The sequence below is a fragment of the Trichosurus vulpecula genome, assembly GCF_011100635.1.
Source record: "Trichosurus vulpecula isolate mTriVul1 chromosome X unlocalized genomic scaffold, mTriVul1.pri SUPER_X_unloc_1, whole genome shotgun sequence".
Classification (NCBI taxonomy): Eukaryota; Metazoa; Chordata; class Mammalia; order Diprotodontia; family Phalangeridae; genus Trichosurus; species Trichosurus vulpecula.
The window spans coordinates 6,844,296-6,861,041 of record NW_023494377.1 but is presented as its reverse complement, the minus strand read 5'-3'; the positions used below and the strand labels follow the sequence as shown (position 1 = coordinate 6,861,041).

The 16,746-nt window shown below is 47.2% G+C and overlaps 1 protein-coding gene across 1 annotated transcript; it reads right to left on the bottom strand.

Moving 5' to 3' along the window:
• Window positions 1-1,159: 1,159 nt before the first annotated feature.
• ZC4H2 (zinc finger C4H2-type containing) lies at window positions 1,160-15,600 on the bottom strand. Its single transcript, XM_036740444.1, has 5 exons — window positions 15,436-15,600; window positions 6,941-7,112; window positions 5,032-5,204; window positions 4,409-4,571; window positions 1,160-3,067 (listed from the first exon to the last, which is right to left on the bottom strand). Exons 1-5 carry the CDS (start codon window positions 15,486-15,488, stop codon window positions 2,954-2,956), a joined length of 675 nt encoding a protein of 224 aa, XP_036596339.1. The 5' UTR covers window positions 15,489-15,600; the 3' UTR covers window positions 1,160-2,953.
• Between the last annotated feature and the right edge of the window lie 1,146 nt (window positions 15,601-16,746).

The following is a 16,746-nucleotide window of genomic DNA, read 5'->3' as shown; positions in this document are numbered from 1 at the left end:
GCATTTTGGTTTTCCCTTCTGTAAAATAAGGGCCCTTCCAACTCCATTAAGTCTAAGATCTAAAGATGTTCCTTCTTTTCTCAACTCAAAGACTACTGCTATCTTCCCCATGTCTCTTTGTTGGAGGCCTTTTCTAGGCCTCTCAGAGATGCCAAGCAAACCTTACCTCCTTAGCACCCTTCTCTGACCCTCAGTTACCTTTCTGGGCCTCCCACCTGCCTTGTTATTAAGAGGAATTTCCCAGTATCATTGAAGAATCACCATCCCAGAGTTCCTAAGTGGTAGGAAAAGAGATCATCCCAGAGAGCCAGACTGACTTGCTGAAGGTCCCATAGCACCCAGGTTCTGGTTGAAACAACACTTACACCCATGGCAGGCATCTGCTTGAACACCTCCAATGATGGGAACATCACTGGAGATAGCCCATTCCCCCTTCAGATATCTCTAATTAATGTTAGGAAGTATTTCTTCACATCAAATAGAAATCTGCCTCTGAAATATTCCCCTCCTGCCTCTAGTTCTGTCTTCTGGGGACTTCTACATCACATCCCTCCAAATACTTTGAAGGCAGCTGTCATATCCCTCCCAAAGTCTTACCTTCTCCAAATTAAACACCCCCAGTTCCTTCAACTTATCCTTCTAAGGCAAGGTCTCCAGTCTTTCCACCTTCCCAGCTGCCCTCCTTTGGATACCCTCTGCTTTGTCAATGTCCTGAAAGCATGCTACCCAGAACTGAACACAACTGCCCAGCTGGGTGTCTGACTAGGACAGGATACTAGGGAAGAATCGGTTCTCTCATTCTAGATGTTAGGCTTCTTTTCATTGCAATATGAGATTTTGTCAGCTTTTTTTTGGTGGCCACATCACTGTTGACTCAGAAGGAAACTTGTGGGCCATTAAACCCCCAGATAGTCTATCAACTTGTCTAGCCAGCACCTCCCCTCATTCTTTACTTGTACAATTGATTTTTTGAACCTAGGTTTAGGACTTTACATTTATCCCTTTTAAATTCCATCTCATTCAGTTGGGTCTCTCAAGATCCTTTTGGATCTTCTGTTATTCAGTGTTTTAACCATCCCTCCCAGCTTCCTGGTGTCTTCAAATCCAGCCTAGTCTTCCCCAAATGCAAGCCCAGTAGGAAGAAGGGAAAGAAAAGGAATTGTCACAGGAACCTGGAATGATGTTTATTTAATAGGATTTGTATAGACAAGTGGTATAACACACATAAGTCCAAGAAGCTGAGAAGCCTTTTGGGTTATGAACACATAGCCCCTGGGGGCAACTCACTAAAACTACTGGTAAACAAGGAAGGAAAAAAATGCCCCCTGCCAGGGACCTGGGGTTGAAGCTTTTTCAAACTTGGCCAAGGCCTACCCCCTTAACACCAGGAAAGGTCTCCACAAGAGTGACCTGTATGGCAGTGAGGAGCCCGGAGCTTTCTCTTCTACTTAAAGGAGGGGATGGTAAGTCAGGGGAGAGGTGTGCTCAGAAGCTGTGACCATGGTCCCCAGGGAAGGAGGCCTTGAGTTCAGAAGGGCTCTATGTGGCTAATGGGATGGGGTTTCCTTGAGGAAATGGACCATCCTGGAGGGTCCCCCCATCTCCATCTGTCCTACTGACCCAAGTGTATGAGGGGAGTGGCTGGAGGCCTAACAGAGGGGTTAACTGACTCACATCGATAACAACACATCCACAGCACAGCTCCAAAACGAAGATGAGGGCTGGGACCATGGAAATATGGAACAGGGCCTTATCCAGAATGAACTACCCACCAGCTCCCATGCCCTCAGCCCCCCAGAAAAGCACCATTGATCAAATGTAAGGGAATTAGTTCTTCAAAGCTAACAGGCTGACAAATGTTAGTGGCCCTTCCCAGGGAGTGCAGAGCTGCAAATAGCCACTCAGCCAAGATAAGCAGTGGTCAAGGAGGTACCCAGGAAAATGGGTTTTTGCATTAGTTTCATGATAAGGGTTCAGGGGGCTGGGTAAGTGGATAGGACTTAATGGTCCCATTAGGGGAAAAGAGAGGGAAAGGAAGAATGGGCCAGCCACATTCTTCTGTGTCAGCATCTAGGCCCCTGGGAAATAAATGAGAGGGAGGACCACCCAACTGGACTGGTTCTGAAAGTGAAATAGGTGGGTTATGCAAGCTGCTTCCACAGCCTTAAAGACAGCAGCACCTTTAAGACTGGCCCCCAAAGGAGACTGGAAGGCATGGGCAGGACTAGAGTTCGAATGAAAAGAAGGCAGCTGTTCTGAGTGCTCAGGAAACCAAATGGTGGCACATGCCTGGCACCTGTCTGCTGGAGGCGACTGCTACCTACCAAGCTGGAGAAGCAATGCCCTTGATGGAGGGAGGGAGGGAGGGAGGAAATCTACTGTTAGATTTCCAAATTCTAAAGGGACTAACGGCAATGATGATCTTCAAAGGTCCCTCTGCTGTAGCCGATGTTGATGAGTGGTATCCCCCTCCCCCACCTCAACCTGGACCAATGGGCCTCCTTGATCCCACAATTCTTGAGTGCCAGCCCCATTTGGGACATGGGGCCCCAGTGAGTAACCAGCAACTTACCCCACCATTATCCACCATTGGCAGGGATGTTAGCCCATCAGGCCCCTGGACGCCTTCTGCCACCACCTGATATCCTGAAGTTGGGAGGGGGAAGGGAGGGGCAGCAGTCAGGGGTTGAGGAGCTGTCAGACACACAGACCTTAGTACCTGAAACCTATGTCTTCCTAACCCCAAATCCCAAGGGCTGGAAGGAATAAGAACATGAGAGAAGAGTTGTGCTTCCGTCCCACTAAATACAAGATGAGGGAGGGCAGAGGGAAGAAGAGAAGAAGGGAAGAATGGAAGGAGAAGGGGAGGAAGGCTCACGCCTGGACTTCAATCCCTCTGGCCCAGGGGAAGGGGCTCTCTGAGCAGGGGAGCTCCTTGATGCTGATCTTCTTTTCATTCATCCTGTTTCCTCTTTGGCTTCTTGGGGTTCCTGGAGCGACTCTTGGCTTTGCACAGGGGGCAGATGGGGGCATTCCGGTGGATTTGCTGGTGACATGACAGGCAGGCCTGGGAGAACACACCCAACAAAGGAAGTGAACAGCCTTGTTCCACTTTGCGGGTACCCGGAGCCTTCTGTCTCCCTTCTGCCTGAGCCAATGCATAGGACTTGGGAGTCCCAAGGTGGAAAAGGATGGGTAAGCCCTAATCTACTGGGCCAGCCTCAGGATCAAAATTTGGACCGGAAGATGTCAATGGTCTTGAAAAGAAAATGGACTGATCAGCTAAGCTGCTCTCTGGACACAAAGGCAGTAACCCACTGAAGGCTGGTACCTAGAAACAATGGCAGTACTCCACGAGGAAGCCATGGAGGACCAGAGAGGCATTATAACCTTGCTTTGCCTTGGAACTCCCTTAGATGGGCTACAGTGGTGGTGGTGGTGGGGGGGGGGGGGCTCGGAGTGTGTGAGTGTGAGTGTGAGAGTGTGTGTGTGTGTGTGTGTGTGTGGTATATGTGGGGGGGAGGAGGGAAAGAGCTATTTGGGGTAGACTGTAATTGACTGATTTTGCTTATAATTCAGGCCAGGATGCCTGAGTGTCCTTCGGGACAAATCACTAGTGGGATGAGACCTGGCTGGCATATCTAAGGGTAAATGCTCATTTCTAGAGGAACCTCAACCTGGGGCACAATGAATGGAATGTCTTTGCTAGGAGGAACTAGGGCATTTTTCTCTTTGTAGCCCCAGTGCCTAGTATAGTGTCTGGCACATAGTAGGGACTTAATAGATGTTTACCACATTGAATTGAATTGAAGGAGCCCTAACAGGCTGGCTCTGCCATTAACTTCCTGTATGACCTTGGACAGGTCACTTAATCTCTCTAGGCAAACCAGAAAAGTGCCCTGGAAAGCTACCATTCAAACTTCCCAGGGTTCCACCTAACCCCCAGTCAGGGTTTACTCCCTGGGGAGGCAGAATAAAGGGCCCAGAGGGGACAGCGTGGGGGCCTCTGCAGGCCCAGGATTATGTAGAGATGAGGGAGCTGGGCCTCCATGCTTTCACAGGCTCCTTCCAGCTCTAATCATCCATGTGTCTGAATCTAAGAAGCCTAGTTTCCTGCCTCAGTGTCCTGATCTATAAAATAGGAGATTAGATTTAGAGCATCTAAATCCTAATGGCCCCTCCCAGCCCTGACATTCCATGGTCTAAGGCCCCTCCCAGCTCTGACGTTCTCTGTTCTAAAGATACTCCCAGCTCTGACATTTTCAGTTCTAGGGTACTGCTAAGTTCTGACATGTACTGTTCCATAGGCCCTCCCACCTCTACATGCTATTATCCTATGAAGTCCATACCTGAATCCATGCCCTGAGGCCATCTGGACTTTCCCAAGCCCACCCCCCACCCATCTCACCTTCATGGGTGGGGGCTGTTGTCTGAATGTGGCTGTCTGCCGGGTGTCTTGTTTCCTAGCCACTTGTAGCTGTTGGGCTGCTGCAGCAGCAGCAGCAAGGGACTCTGGGATGGGTGGCTCCTGAGGTTCCGTCTGCCACTCAGCCTTCTGCTTCTCGAAGTAACTTGGAAAGGGTGGGATGGGGGGGGGGAGGGAGGGAGAGAAGTTGGCTGGGTTGTTCCATGGTCAAGAAGAACCACCTTGACTTTTTACCTTCTACCCAAGGGCACAACTTTCTTGAAACTCAGAAGCTAGGGCCCCTAACCCTAACCATTTTCCAGGGTCAAGAGAAACCAACTTAATCTTTAACCTAAACACTACGTTGGGCAGTAACCAGGGCTTTGGTCATTGCCACTGCCCCTAGTCCTGACCCCAGGAATGGGTCAGCATGGTGGTGGTGCCCCCCACCTCCTAATGCCCCAGGAATACACCCTCTGGAAGGGTTCCAGGTATGACTGGCCTTCCTGATGAGGCCATAGCCAAGACCTACTCTTCCGGGAAGCTCAGACTTCTGTATCACCTCCCAAGCTCTGTGTCGGGGGCTAGGCTATGGAGAGGGAAGAACCTAGGCTAGGGGGACTTACTCCAGGGACAGCTTCTCCTCCTCTTCACATAGGTCCGGAAGCCTCTGTAGGCCCAAGGTCATGCGGAGAGCATCCACATGCTCCTTTAGGGGCTTATACTCATCATGCAGCCGCCGTGTGGACTCCAACAACTTGTTGAGGTCATTCTCTGACTGTTTGATGGTGTTCTCCATCTGGCCCAGGGCGATAGGGACAGGGGAAAGGAGAGCAGCTGACCAGCAAGACCCTGGGCTTCCACTCCCAGAATCCCTCCAGCTAACTGCTCCAAGGTGATTTCACACCCATCAAACTAAATGCTGAGACAATACCTAAGGCCCACAGCTCAAAAAGAAATGTGACCACAAAAAAAGAGAAGGTTGCTTGGCAAACGCAAACTAGGCCAAGGCAGAATCTGTGACAATGATATGGGGGTACATGAGCAACATGAAGACACAAGGGGAAGAATGTGAATATGGTCAGTTCTGAACTAATAGCAATTCCTTAATTTCATAAGCTCATATGCTTTTGGAGCTGGAAGGGACTTTTGAGGTTTTCTAGACCAACCCTCCTCATTTTTCAATGAGGAAACCAAATCTCAGAGGTAGAAAGTGATGTGTTCAAGGTCATCTAGATAATAAATAGCAAAGCCAAGATTTGAACCCAAGTTTTCAGAATCTAATTCCATCCTAAGATTGAGTTAGCTGGGGACTCAGATTGAGCTTGTGGGATGAAGACCCTCAGAAATCTCTCATAATAAGAGAAAGAGAGATTAAAAGAACTCTGAGGTTCTACCCCACACCTAGTAAATTGGCAAAAATGGCAAAAGATAGGAACAGTTGATATTGGAGAGGTCATGCAAAGATGGGCACACTAATGCACTGCTGGTGATGCTGTTAGCTGATCCAAATATTCTGGAAAGGAATTTGGAATTATGCAAATAAAGTGGTTTCAATGTCTATACCTTTTGACTCAGAGAGTCTATTGCTAGACATATACCTCAAGGAGACCAATGAAAAAAAGAAAGGTCCCCTATACAGCAAAATATTTATAGCAGCACTCTGTAGTAGCAAAAAGCTGGAAATAAAATAGACGCCCCTCAATTAGAGAATGGCTAAACAAATCATGGCAAAAGAATATATAGACTACAACTGTACTGTAAGAAATGATGGATATGAAGAATGCGGAGAAGCATAGGAAGACTTGTATGAACTGATGCAGAGAGAAGTCAGCAAACCACAGAAACAATATATAGGACTGCAATGATATAAACGGAAAGAACAAATGAAAAAACAAACTGAATGCAACAGAGTTCTAATAGCCAAGAAGTTTGACCCTGGAGAAGAGCTGAGCAAAAGGTGAGGGGTTATGGGTAGAGAATACTACATAGAACGTAAAACACAACTGACATGCAACTGGTTGGTTTGGCTGAACTGCTTTTTACCCCTCCTTTTTTTTATTCTTTGTAACAAGGGATGGATCTCTAGGTAGGAGAAGGATATATTTAGAAAAGAAGTTAATGTAAGGGGAAGTTAGGTGGTGCTGCAGTGGACAGATCACTGTCCCTGGAGCCAGGAGGACCTGAGTTCAAATCTGACCTCAGACACTTGACACTTATCAGTTGTGTGACCCTGGGCAAGTCACTTAATCCTGATTGCCTCACCCCCCCCCCCAAATGAAAGTGATATTAACATAAAGGGTATCAATAAAAATGTTTTCAAAGATGCCCAGTAGTTTCACATGAACTCTGGTTACATCATTACCATTCTTAAAATCCCTGCAGGACTTTCTACTCAAGTAACCCCAGCTAAGCAAAGCCCCTGGGCCCCGGGAGAAAGGGCACCAATGCTGAAGTCCACTAATCCCAAGGAGAGCCCAGGTTGATGCCTGAACCCACTGCTAGTCTGTCCTATGCTACCTGCCCACCACACACCACGTTGATGTCAGCATGGATCAGACGCAGTTCTTCCACATGGGCCATCTTTTCCTGTAGCAAGAGATCCATCTCTTGCTTGTACTCCTTCAGATGCCGCTCTTCCGACTCTAGGGCTTCAAACTCTGCCTTCAGCCGTGCCTTGATCTTCTCCATCTGCATGGTCTTGTTCCTGCAGTATCAGAACATGGCAACAGGCTAAAATCACAATCCTGGACCAAGACTCACAGACTTGGAAAGGCCCTCCAGAGATAAGCAGGGGCAGGAGGTATGGTGGAGATAAAGGGAGCTAGATCTGGAGAGTTGGCTGCTCAGCACAATGCCTCGCACATGTTGTTGTTCAGTCGTGTCCAACTCTCTGCAACCCCATTTTGGGGTTTACTTGGCAAAACACTGGAACAGTTTGCCATTTCCTTCTCCAGCTCATTTTACAGATGAGGAAACTGAGGCAAACAGGGTGAAGTGACTTGCCCAGGGTCACACAGCTAGTAAGTGTCTGAGGCCAGATTTGAACTCAGGAAGACGATCCTTCCTTACTCCAGGCCCAGCACTCTCTGCACTGCAGCGCCACCTAGCTGCCCACAGCTGGCACATTGTAGGTGCTTAATAAATGCTCATTCCCTTCCCCTCCCTCCATGTTTCTGTAACTTTACTAGTTGCATGACCTTGGGCAAGTCACTTTCCTGTGCATAAATAATAACTCACATTTCTATAGTACTCGAAGATCACAAAGTATTTGTCTTACGGCCCCTTGGAAAGCATTATTTTACAGATAAGGAAACCAAGACACAAAATCCTAGTTCCTTCCTCTGTACAGTGATAGGGTAGGATTACATGATCACAGAAACTCAGAATTGGAATACCTAGTCCAACCAGAACCTAAGCCAGGATGTCCTGTCCAATATCCCCCAATAAGTTATCATCCATCCTCTGTTTGACTTGCTTCAGTGACAGGGAGCTCCCTCCCTAAGGCAGCCCATTCCACATCTGGGTGGCTGTGATCCTTAGAAAGTTTTTCCATACAGGACACTGAAATGCGCATCTCTGTGACTTCTCCCCATTGCTCTTAGTTCTGATTCCTCCAGCCTTCCTCTGGTTCTGTGATCTCATCTCTCTCTTACTCCTGTGGGCAGAATTAGATGAAAGAAATATTTATCCTGCGGGGAGTAGTATTTTTGTCTTTGCATCCCTAGCACCAAGCCCAGTGCCTGGCACACAGTAAGACCTTAATACCTGCTTGTTGACTGATCCCCTCATTTCCCCTAGTTGTTAATGCCCCTTCCCCTATCACTTCATTTATATACATATATATATATACTGTGAACATGGGTTCCGTAATGACTACTATATGTTAGAACCTCCCTTCTTCAAGGGGGAGCAGGGCAATCAACTAATCAGGGCTTCTGGGGCTCAGAGATGCTTGAGGTACCAGTGATCCTTTGTGAGTGAACTCTAGCCCAATTTGGAGATGCCTACAGTGGTTGGACCAGGCTTGACCAGATCAAAACCAAACTTGGGCAGCAGTTACAGATTTGGGACTTTCTAAATGTCCTACTCCCTGGCTTATTGTGTCTACAGACATCTTTCCCTTAGCCCCTACTCCCTACTCGAAAGCTAGAAACCATACATATCTCACCCTTTTCCACTGCCCTTTTGAACAGCTCTTTTGACTCTCTTCCTCTCTGCTCCCTTGCGAGGTCTTCTCAGATAATAAATGCTTTTATAATCTGTGATCAGACTCTATTTCATTTAAGGTCCCTTCTTTTTGGGCCTGGGGTCTTCCTTTAATACATCCATATATGTATGTGTGTGTATTTAAATTCTATGTGTATATGTTGTTGGGTTGGTTTTCTTTTACATCTTTTATCCCCAGCCCATTAAAAATGTTTCAAACCTATGATTTTATTGGTATAGGCCACAGGGGTAAGGAACCTGCGGCCTCAAGGCCACATGGGGCCCTTTGACTGAATGCCAACTTCACAGAACAAATCCCCTTAATAAAAGGATTTGTTCTGTCAAACTTGGACTCAATCAAAGGGCTGCACCCAAGGACCTAGAGAGCTACATGTGGCTCTCTAGGTCCTCAAGTGCAGCCCTTTGATTGAGTCCAAGTTTGACAGAACAAATGCCCTTAATAAAAGGATTTGTTCTGTAAAACTTGGACTCAGTCAAAAGGCTAGAAGGCTGCCACATGTGGGTGGGTGGTTCCCCACCCCTGGAACATAAAAGACAAAAAAGGAATGGTTCCTGCCCTCAAGGAGCTTCTATTCTACTGGGCAGTGAGGAGTGAGGGAGAGGAGAACAGTCATTAAATCCTGGGTGACCTTCAGTGAATTGCTCTTCTCTTGCTTGGTTTCTTCATCTGTAAAATCAACAGAGTGTTCCAGGTGCTCATTAAGCTCCCTGCCAGGACACCTCGTGGTGTAGTGGAGAGAGTTTTGAAGACCTAGGTCTGAATCCGACACTTACCAGCTGTGGGACCTTTGACAAGTCACTTCCCTGGGCCTCAGTTTACCCCTCTATAAAATGAGGGGTTTGGATTAGAGGGCCCCAGAGGCCCCTTCCAGCTCTAGATCTGGGATCCTATGGGTGTCAAAGCTGGATTCCTGCCCAAACCTGGAGCTCTTCCCACCATCCTCCAGTTGCCAGACTAAAGAGTTGAAGAGATCAGCCCCAGCCAGGATGTGGAAGCTCAATGGCGCCCCCAGTTGGCCACTTGAGGTCGCAGCCGCAGGTTACAGAAGATGAAAATAATGATTAGCATAAGGCAAGGCACATATATATCAAGGCAAGATAGATAATAGCATTTGCTGGGGCTGGGCCCAATTTGCCCAAAATGTCAGCAATTCAATTAAGGTGGCAGAAGCCACAAACAATGGAAATCAGGATGGATGGGTCCCTCCCATCGGTACTTCCTGGAATGTCCAAGCGCATACTGGAATGAGCAACCTCAATCTACGCCACCCCCTGCCCTGTTCCTGCCTATGGAACCTAAAGGAGTTTTAGAGGGAGAGGAAGCAGTCAAAGGTGACATGTGGAGAGATGTGTCTCACCTATAATTGACTAGAAAAAGAAAAAAAAAATGAAGAGTGAACCATGCAAGAGCACATAGGGCACAGGCGTTGAAGTCAGGAAGACTTGGATTGAAAGCTCCCCGCAGATACTTACAAGATGTGTGACTTTGTACAAGTAACTTTACTTCCATGGGCCTCGGTTTCCTCCTCTGTAAAATAAGGTGTTAGGAATTCTAAGGTCCCTTCTAGCTCTCAATCGATCCTGAGAGGTAAAAGCAGATTGCAATGGATGGCGCTGCTGCTGAAATTCAGGGAATGGAACCACAGAATCTCAGAGCTGGAAGGATCCTCAGAGGGCTTCCTGCTCATCAACCTGGACCTCAGATCCAGTCTACACCATACCCAACAACTGGTCAAAAGACCTGCGGTGATAGGGAACTCACTACTTTCCCTTTCAGCTTTTGGATCAATCCAAAGTTTTTCCTTTCACTGAGTTTAGGTGCAGGGGTGGGGAAACCTGTGGCCTCGAGGCCACATGTGGCCTTCAGTCCTCAGGTTCGGCCTTTTGACTGAGTCCAAGTTTTACAGAACAAATCCTTTTATTAAGGGGATTGTTCTGTGAAGTTGAGATTCAGTCAAAGGGCCGCCCACACTTGAGGACCTACAGGGGATTTGTTCTGTGAAGTTCTGATTCAGTCAAAGGGCCGCCCACACTTGAGGCCCTAGAGGGCCACATGTGGCCTCAAAGCCACAGGTTCCCCACCCCTGGTTTAGGGGAGTCCTTTGCGGAAACCACATAAATAGGAGAGTCTCCATCCTTAGGGGGTTTACATTTTAGTTGGGGGGGCCCCTAAGTTCCTTTCCCACTTTGGGCCTCAGTGTTCTTCTCTGTAAAATGAGTGGGTTGGACCAGATGGTTTATAAGGCCCTGTCTAGCTCTGACATTCTGTAATCCCAAGTCCCTTCTCCTATCTCAGCTTTCCTTTCTACCTCTGTAAAATGAGGAGATTGGACTGAAACCAATCAACCATCATTTATTAAGTAGCTACTATTTTCCAGAGAAATAAACTCAGGCTAAGAGAGGAGGAGGGATTCAAACGTAGATCTTCCCCACTGAGTCCTAGACTCTCCCCTACCCAAGAGCCAGGAGAAAAATGATTATTAAATAACTAATTGTTAATATGGGGGAGACACAGGATTTATCCCCTTCTGAAACCTTGTTAGACCAAGCCAGCATCTGAAGGACATTGCTCCTCAATCTTGTTCCGACCCCATCCAGGTGGGGAGGTGTAATGTTAATGGGATATGAAGATCTTCCCCGCCCATTAATAGGCCTCACATGGAGCCCATTAAGGGAAATTTGCTTAGGGGAGGCTTGCTTGTAGGCTTTCACACCTGTTGGTACTAAGCTGATGAGGCACAGAGTCAGGAGGGTTATGATGCCTTCTGGCTCTGAGAAGTGTATATATACTCTGCATTGGTATTTTGCTTTGGGGGCTCGTTTATGAGAAGGACCTTGTGATTCTCTGGTCAAGACTCTGCATAGCCATACGTTCAGAGCCCCCTGACCACTCAGATGTAAAGGTTCCCTCAATCCAGTGATGTATGTAAAGTGTATAGCAATATTGCTTTGGTTCAGGCAGCTAAGAGCTCTGTCTGTTGGTCTTTACGCTAATTTCTCTGCTTGTACTTTCTCTTACATTCAGGGTGCTGACCCTTCCCCTGAACCAGTGAATATAACTAAAAGTAGAATTATTAGCCCCTTTTTGAGCAGTTTTTCCTAGAAAAGCAGATCAAAGAACCTGTGCTAGCAGCCATCCTGGGTGTGCTAAGGTGCTTGCTGTTACAGGAGGCCCATTGTGTTCTACTCAGGTTTGGGTGGGGATAAACTCTTTGATTAAATTGCCCAAGGCTGGGAGTGGTTGGCAAGTATACCTGTTCCCAGACCCTCATTAGAATAGATCTAACTCTCATTATAATATCCATTCTCTCTCATTACTTGTTCACCAATCTGAGTTGATTGCCCCCCTCAGGAACACCCACTCTTCCAAGACCACATCAGCATTGAGTGGGTTTCGTGATGGGTCTTTGGCATTCAAGAGTGTCACTGGTTCCTTTTATTAATTATATGCTAGCATTATTAATAAAATGATTACCCAGAAATGATGTCTCTTGAACTTTTTAAAGGTCACAGCCATAACTAATAATTCCAGCATCTGGGGCCAAGTTCAAAGTGGGTGGAGATAGAGGCCACGGGACAGCCAGGGACAGGCTTCCATTCCACAATGGACTCCTGGCAGGAAGTATACTCCCCTGCCCCAACCCTCTGGTGATGTCCTGGGAGGAGAGGACAGGGGAGCATGGTTGCAGCCCTCCCCTTACAGATCCATGGAGCTGGTTTATCCCATCTGGCTGCAAAGCTGAAACTTTGAGACTAGAAAACACTAAAGAAATGCCAAATGCTCAGAGAGTCCTAGGTCAAGAGCTGGAAAGGACCTTAGAGGCCATTTGGTCCAACTTCCTTATCTTACAGATATAAGGGGAAGTGACTTGGCTAGGGTCACACAGCTCTTAAGGAAGATTTGAACCCAGCACTTCATGACCACCCCCCCCCTCCCAAATCTCAGGCCCTATCCACTAACACTGGTGTCAAACTCAAATAGAAAGGAGGGCTCCTAAACTGTACATAAGGATCCCTGAGGGCAGAATATTGACTTAGAAAACCACATGGTAACACGATGTTGTGTCATATTTTTATTTATTTTGTTAAATATTTCCCAATGACATTTGAATCTGGGTCAGGCTGCACTCAGAAATGTTGTTGGCAATGTGTTTGATACCTCCCCACTTGCCATGCTGTCTTTCACATGTTATTAAGAACTTCTCGGAGATGTGAGTGCTAAACCAGGCAGGCCCTTGGAGAGTGAACCTTATGGTCACAATCACAGGAAAAGGACTTCAGTGGCCATCTAGTGTACCCTATACATGAAGGAATCCCATCTGGAATGTGTCTGACAAAGGGTCTTTGTGGGTCGTCTGCGACTTCTGCAAAACTCCCCCCAAATTCTCATTTAATTGCTTATGCCAACCCGTGATATATTGAAACTACAATGGAGAAAGTTGCCATGTGGAAGGGATAACCATTTTTGAAAACTGTAAAGTGCTATATACCATTTGTAGTTCTTCTTCTTATTTTTATGTCATCGTCATCATCATCACCACTAGCCATGTGACCCTGGGCAAGTTACTTGACCTCTCAAGGTCTCAGGAAATTCCCAAGGACTTCTTCCCAATGAAGTCTTGGCCAGGGTTTTATCTCCAGCAGCAGAGAGAATTCCCCGCACTGAGGAAGTCATAGATATGTATTTACTGATGATGAAACTGAGGGTGAGAGAGATTGTTTTCTATTATTTTAGGAAAAGCTGATTACAAATGGGATACATTAGCTACTAGACCAACTATCACAAAGATGTTTTTCATGTTTCTGGGCTTTGTTTAAATTTCTCACGCAAAGTAATTAATCAGGTTGGTTAGCAATATAAAGAATAATTGCCTTTGTGGCTCACTAACACAGAAAGAATCCAGTCAAATGTAAGTTCCTTCAATCAATCAACAAGCATTAATGAAGCACCTACTGTGTGCTAGTCACTTGGCTGGGTGCTGTGGATACAAAGACAAAAGTGAAAACAGTTCCTGCTCTCAAGAAGCTTCCATTCTCCAAGGTGGAGATTATGTCATTTTTAATAGTTGTATCCCCAGCACTGAGCACAAGACTTTGTACATAGTAGGTGCTTAAGAAGTGTTTGTTGAATATATCGAATGCCTGGAAGAGACCCTTCATGAAAATGAGGCCCAGAGAGGCAGAGCATCTTATCTGGCCTTATCACCCATGATTCCCTTTTGTGTACTCTCTACTACCTCAATGAACTATTCTGGAAGCAAAGGGGTTAGTCATCCTGTGACTTTCACAGAGTGGATTTCTTAGTATTCCTCATGCAAAACACCCCATCTCCCATCTCCGTGTCTTTGCACAGGCTGTTCCCCCATGCCGGGAATGCCTTCCCTCACCTCAGCCTCTTAGGATTTCTGGTTTCCTTCAAAGCTTAGCTCAAGAGACACCTTCCACATCCCAGGTGTTCTAGTGCCTCCCTTTCTACCCCTCCCCCATTAGCATATACATATACACACACATACATATACATACGTGCATACATAGTACATATACACACAGAGGACATAAGGTCATAGTTTTAGAGATAAGGTCTTAAGCTTTAAGACCTTAGAGGCCAGCTAGTCCAACCTCTTATTTCACAGACAGGGAACTGAGGCCCAGTGTGGTAACAATGACTTGTCCAAAGTCACACAAAGTAACAGAAAAAGGATTTGAATTCAGGTTCCTGTACTTCAATGTCAGGGCTCCTGCCACTGCGCTCTCTGACTTCCCCAGATAGGCTATAAGCTCTTTGAAGGGAAGAAGCATTTGGGTTTTTTGTTTTCTTTGGATCTTCCTCCCCAGGGCCTGGTCCAGTGTGGGAGCTAAATAAATAAATGCATGCCTGGTGATTGACTCACAGTACCTAGCAGGGCAGAGACTCAAAGCCAGGTGGTCTGGTTTCAAGTTGAGGGCTCCCTTCCTACAACCCACCACGACCTCCCCTCCTCCGTTAAGGCTTTCAGAATATGAAGTTCAGGGGAGGGTAAGTCAACAAGCTTTTGTTTAGCACCTTCTCTATGTGGGGCACGGTGCTAAGCATTAAAATATAAAAAAAGATCCAAAAAAGACAGCGCCTGACCTCAAGGAGTTCCCAGTCTACTAGGGGAGATGACATGCAAACAACCATGTACAAATAAACTATGTATGGCATAAACTGGGGATAACCAAGGGAGGGAAGGTACTAGCATTAATTTTTGGGCGCATCTTATCTCCTCCAGAGGTGCAGTTTGAGAGAGTTGAAAGGTAAAAGGGGTCTTTGGAATCATCTCCTCCACTCCTAGCATCTTAGAGAGGAAGGAACTGCAACTCAGAGGACAGAAATGACTGTACCAAGATCACTTGGGAGGGGGCAGTTAATGGCGAAGGAAAGATTTGAACTCAGCTCTCTTGATTCCATCCTCTCCACCCAGTCAATAAGAGAAATCCACTACCCTTCCAGGGATTTTCATGCTCTCTTAAAGCCAGCAAGGCAGCGGTCTGTGGGATAGGTTTCCTCTCTCCTGGGGCCGGAGGGGCGGGAAGAGGTTCAAGTGGCCCAGGCAAGAGAGCATCTTCAAGAAACCAGCCCTGCCTCGCCAGATGCTCCGGAGGACCACAGCTGGACAGATGTGTGCAAGCCCAGCCATCACTGGGCATCCTCCCCTCCCACTCCTCAAGCTCACACCTTCTTTCTCTTGGGGACAGGGGCGGGGGCCGGAGGGAGCAGTTGCAGCCAGGGGTGCTGGGCTGGGGGTCCTCCCCCCCACCCCCATGCCCTCGCTGCTCACCTGATCTCTTTGATGCTCTCCAGCTTGCACATGATTTCCTGCTCATCAGCCATGCTTTTCAGGCCCGATTTCACCGTCCAGAGAAGGTCTCCCGAATAGGCGGCCAAAAGCTACAATAGACACAATGTAGCCCCCTCCTCCGGGCAGGGGGCTTGGAGACTGTGCGATGGCGGCCGCGGGGACGCCTGGGACTTGTAGTCCTTCTCCTGAAGCCGACCATTCTACTCACCGGCCCTCAGACTACAACTCCCAGAGGACAGCGCGTGGCCTTCCCGTTCCTCTTCCTGCCACCGCACTTGAAATCAATTTGTCACAGTTAATTATGTCAAAGGTTTTGAGGAGTCCAAGGGAGTGAGGATTTTCTTTTCTCGCTCGTGCGGAAAAAAGGAAAGCGCCCCCCCCCTCCACTGCCACCCCAACCTCTGCCCATGTAGGCAGGGGGAGGAGGGGATACAGGGACTAAGTCACCATCTCTGCCACCCGACAACTAGGTGGGGAGCTGAGAGGGCTGTAGTGCAGCTGAACAGATGCACAGTGCCTGTCTATAAGGGAGGCTAGAGGCCAACTGGGAGCTACCCAGCTGGGCAGCCAAAGAGCCCAGGGATGGGCCACCCATCAGCACTGGCTGGGAGGCCTCAGAAAGGAGAGCACCTTTTTTTCTGACTTTGTCAGGACAGTATCCAACTTTTCTCCCCAAGGGGACAGGTGCACTGACCTGGGAAAAGAATCATTGGAAGTCACAGTGCAGGGGGACCTTAGAATAGGGAATGTCAGAGCTGAGAGGGACCTTAGAACAGGGAATGTCAGGGCTGGGAGGGACAACCTTAGAACAGGGAATGTCAGAGCTGGGAGGGGCCTTAGAGCAGAGAATGTCAGAACTGAAAGGGTCTTTATTTTTTTTAATTGTCTTTTTTCTCAATTAACGAGCATTTTTTTCTCCCCTTCCCTCCCCTCTCCCTATTGAAAAAAGGGAAAACAAAACAAAACCTTTGTAAATAAATACGCATAGTCTAGCAAAGCAATTTCCAACATTGGCCACTTCCAAAAATGTATTAAATCCATCTCTTCTCTTTCAGGAATTGGATAGCATGTTTTGCCATTGGTCCTCTTGGAACTATGGGTTGGTCATTGCAATGATCAAAGTTCTTAAATGTTTCATAATTTTTTTTATAATGTTATTGTTAAAAATTTCTTCTGGGTCGGCTCACTTCGCTCTGCATCAGTTCACACAAGTCTTCCCAGGTTTCTCTGATATCATCTCTTTCATCCTTTCTTTTAGCTCAATATTCCATGAAGCACTTAGAGCTTGGT

Excerpts from the sequence above, each read along its gene's own strand:
- ZC4H2 (XM_036740444.1), bottom strand. The coding sequence starts at position 15,488 with ATGGCTGATGAGCAGGAAATCATGTGCAAGCTGGAGAGCATCAAAGAG. Across the intron at positions 7,113-15,435 it reads GAGAGCATCAAAGAGATCAG|GAACAAGACCATGCAGATGG; the intron begins GTGAGCAGCGAG and ends CTGATACTGCAG. Across the intron at positions 4,572-5,031 it reads GAGGAGAAGCTGTCCCTGGA|TTACTTCGAGAAGCAGAAGG; the intron begins GTAAGTCCCCCT and ends ACCCTTTCCAAG.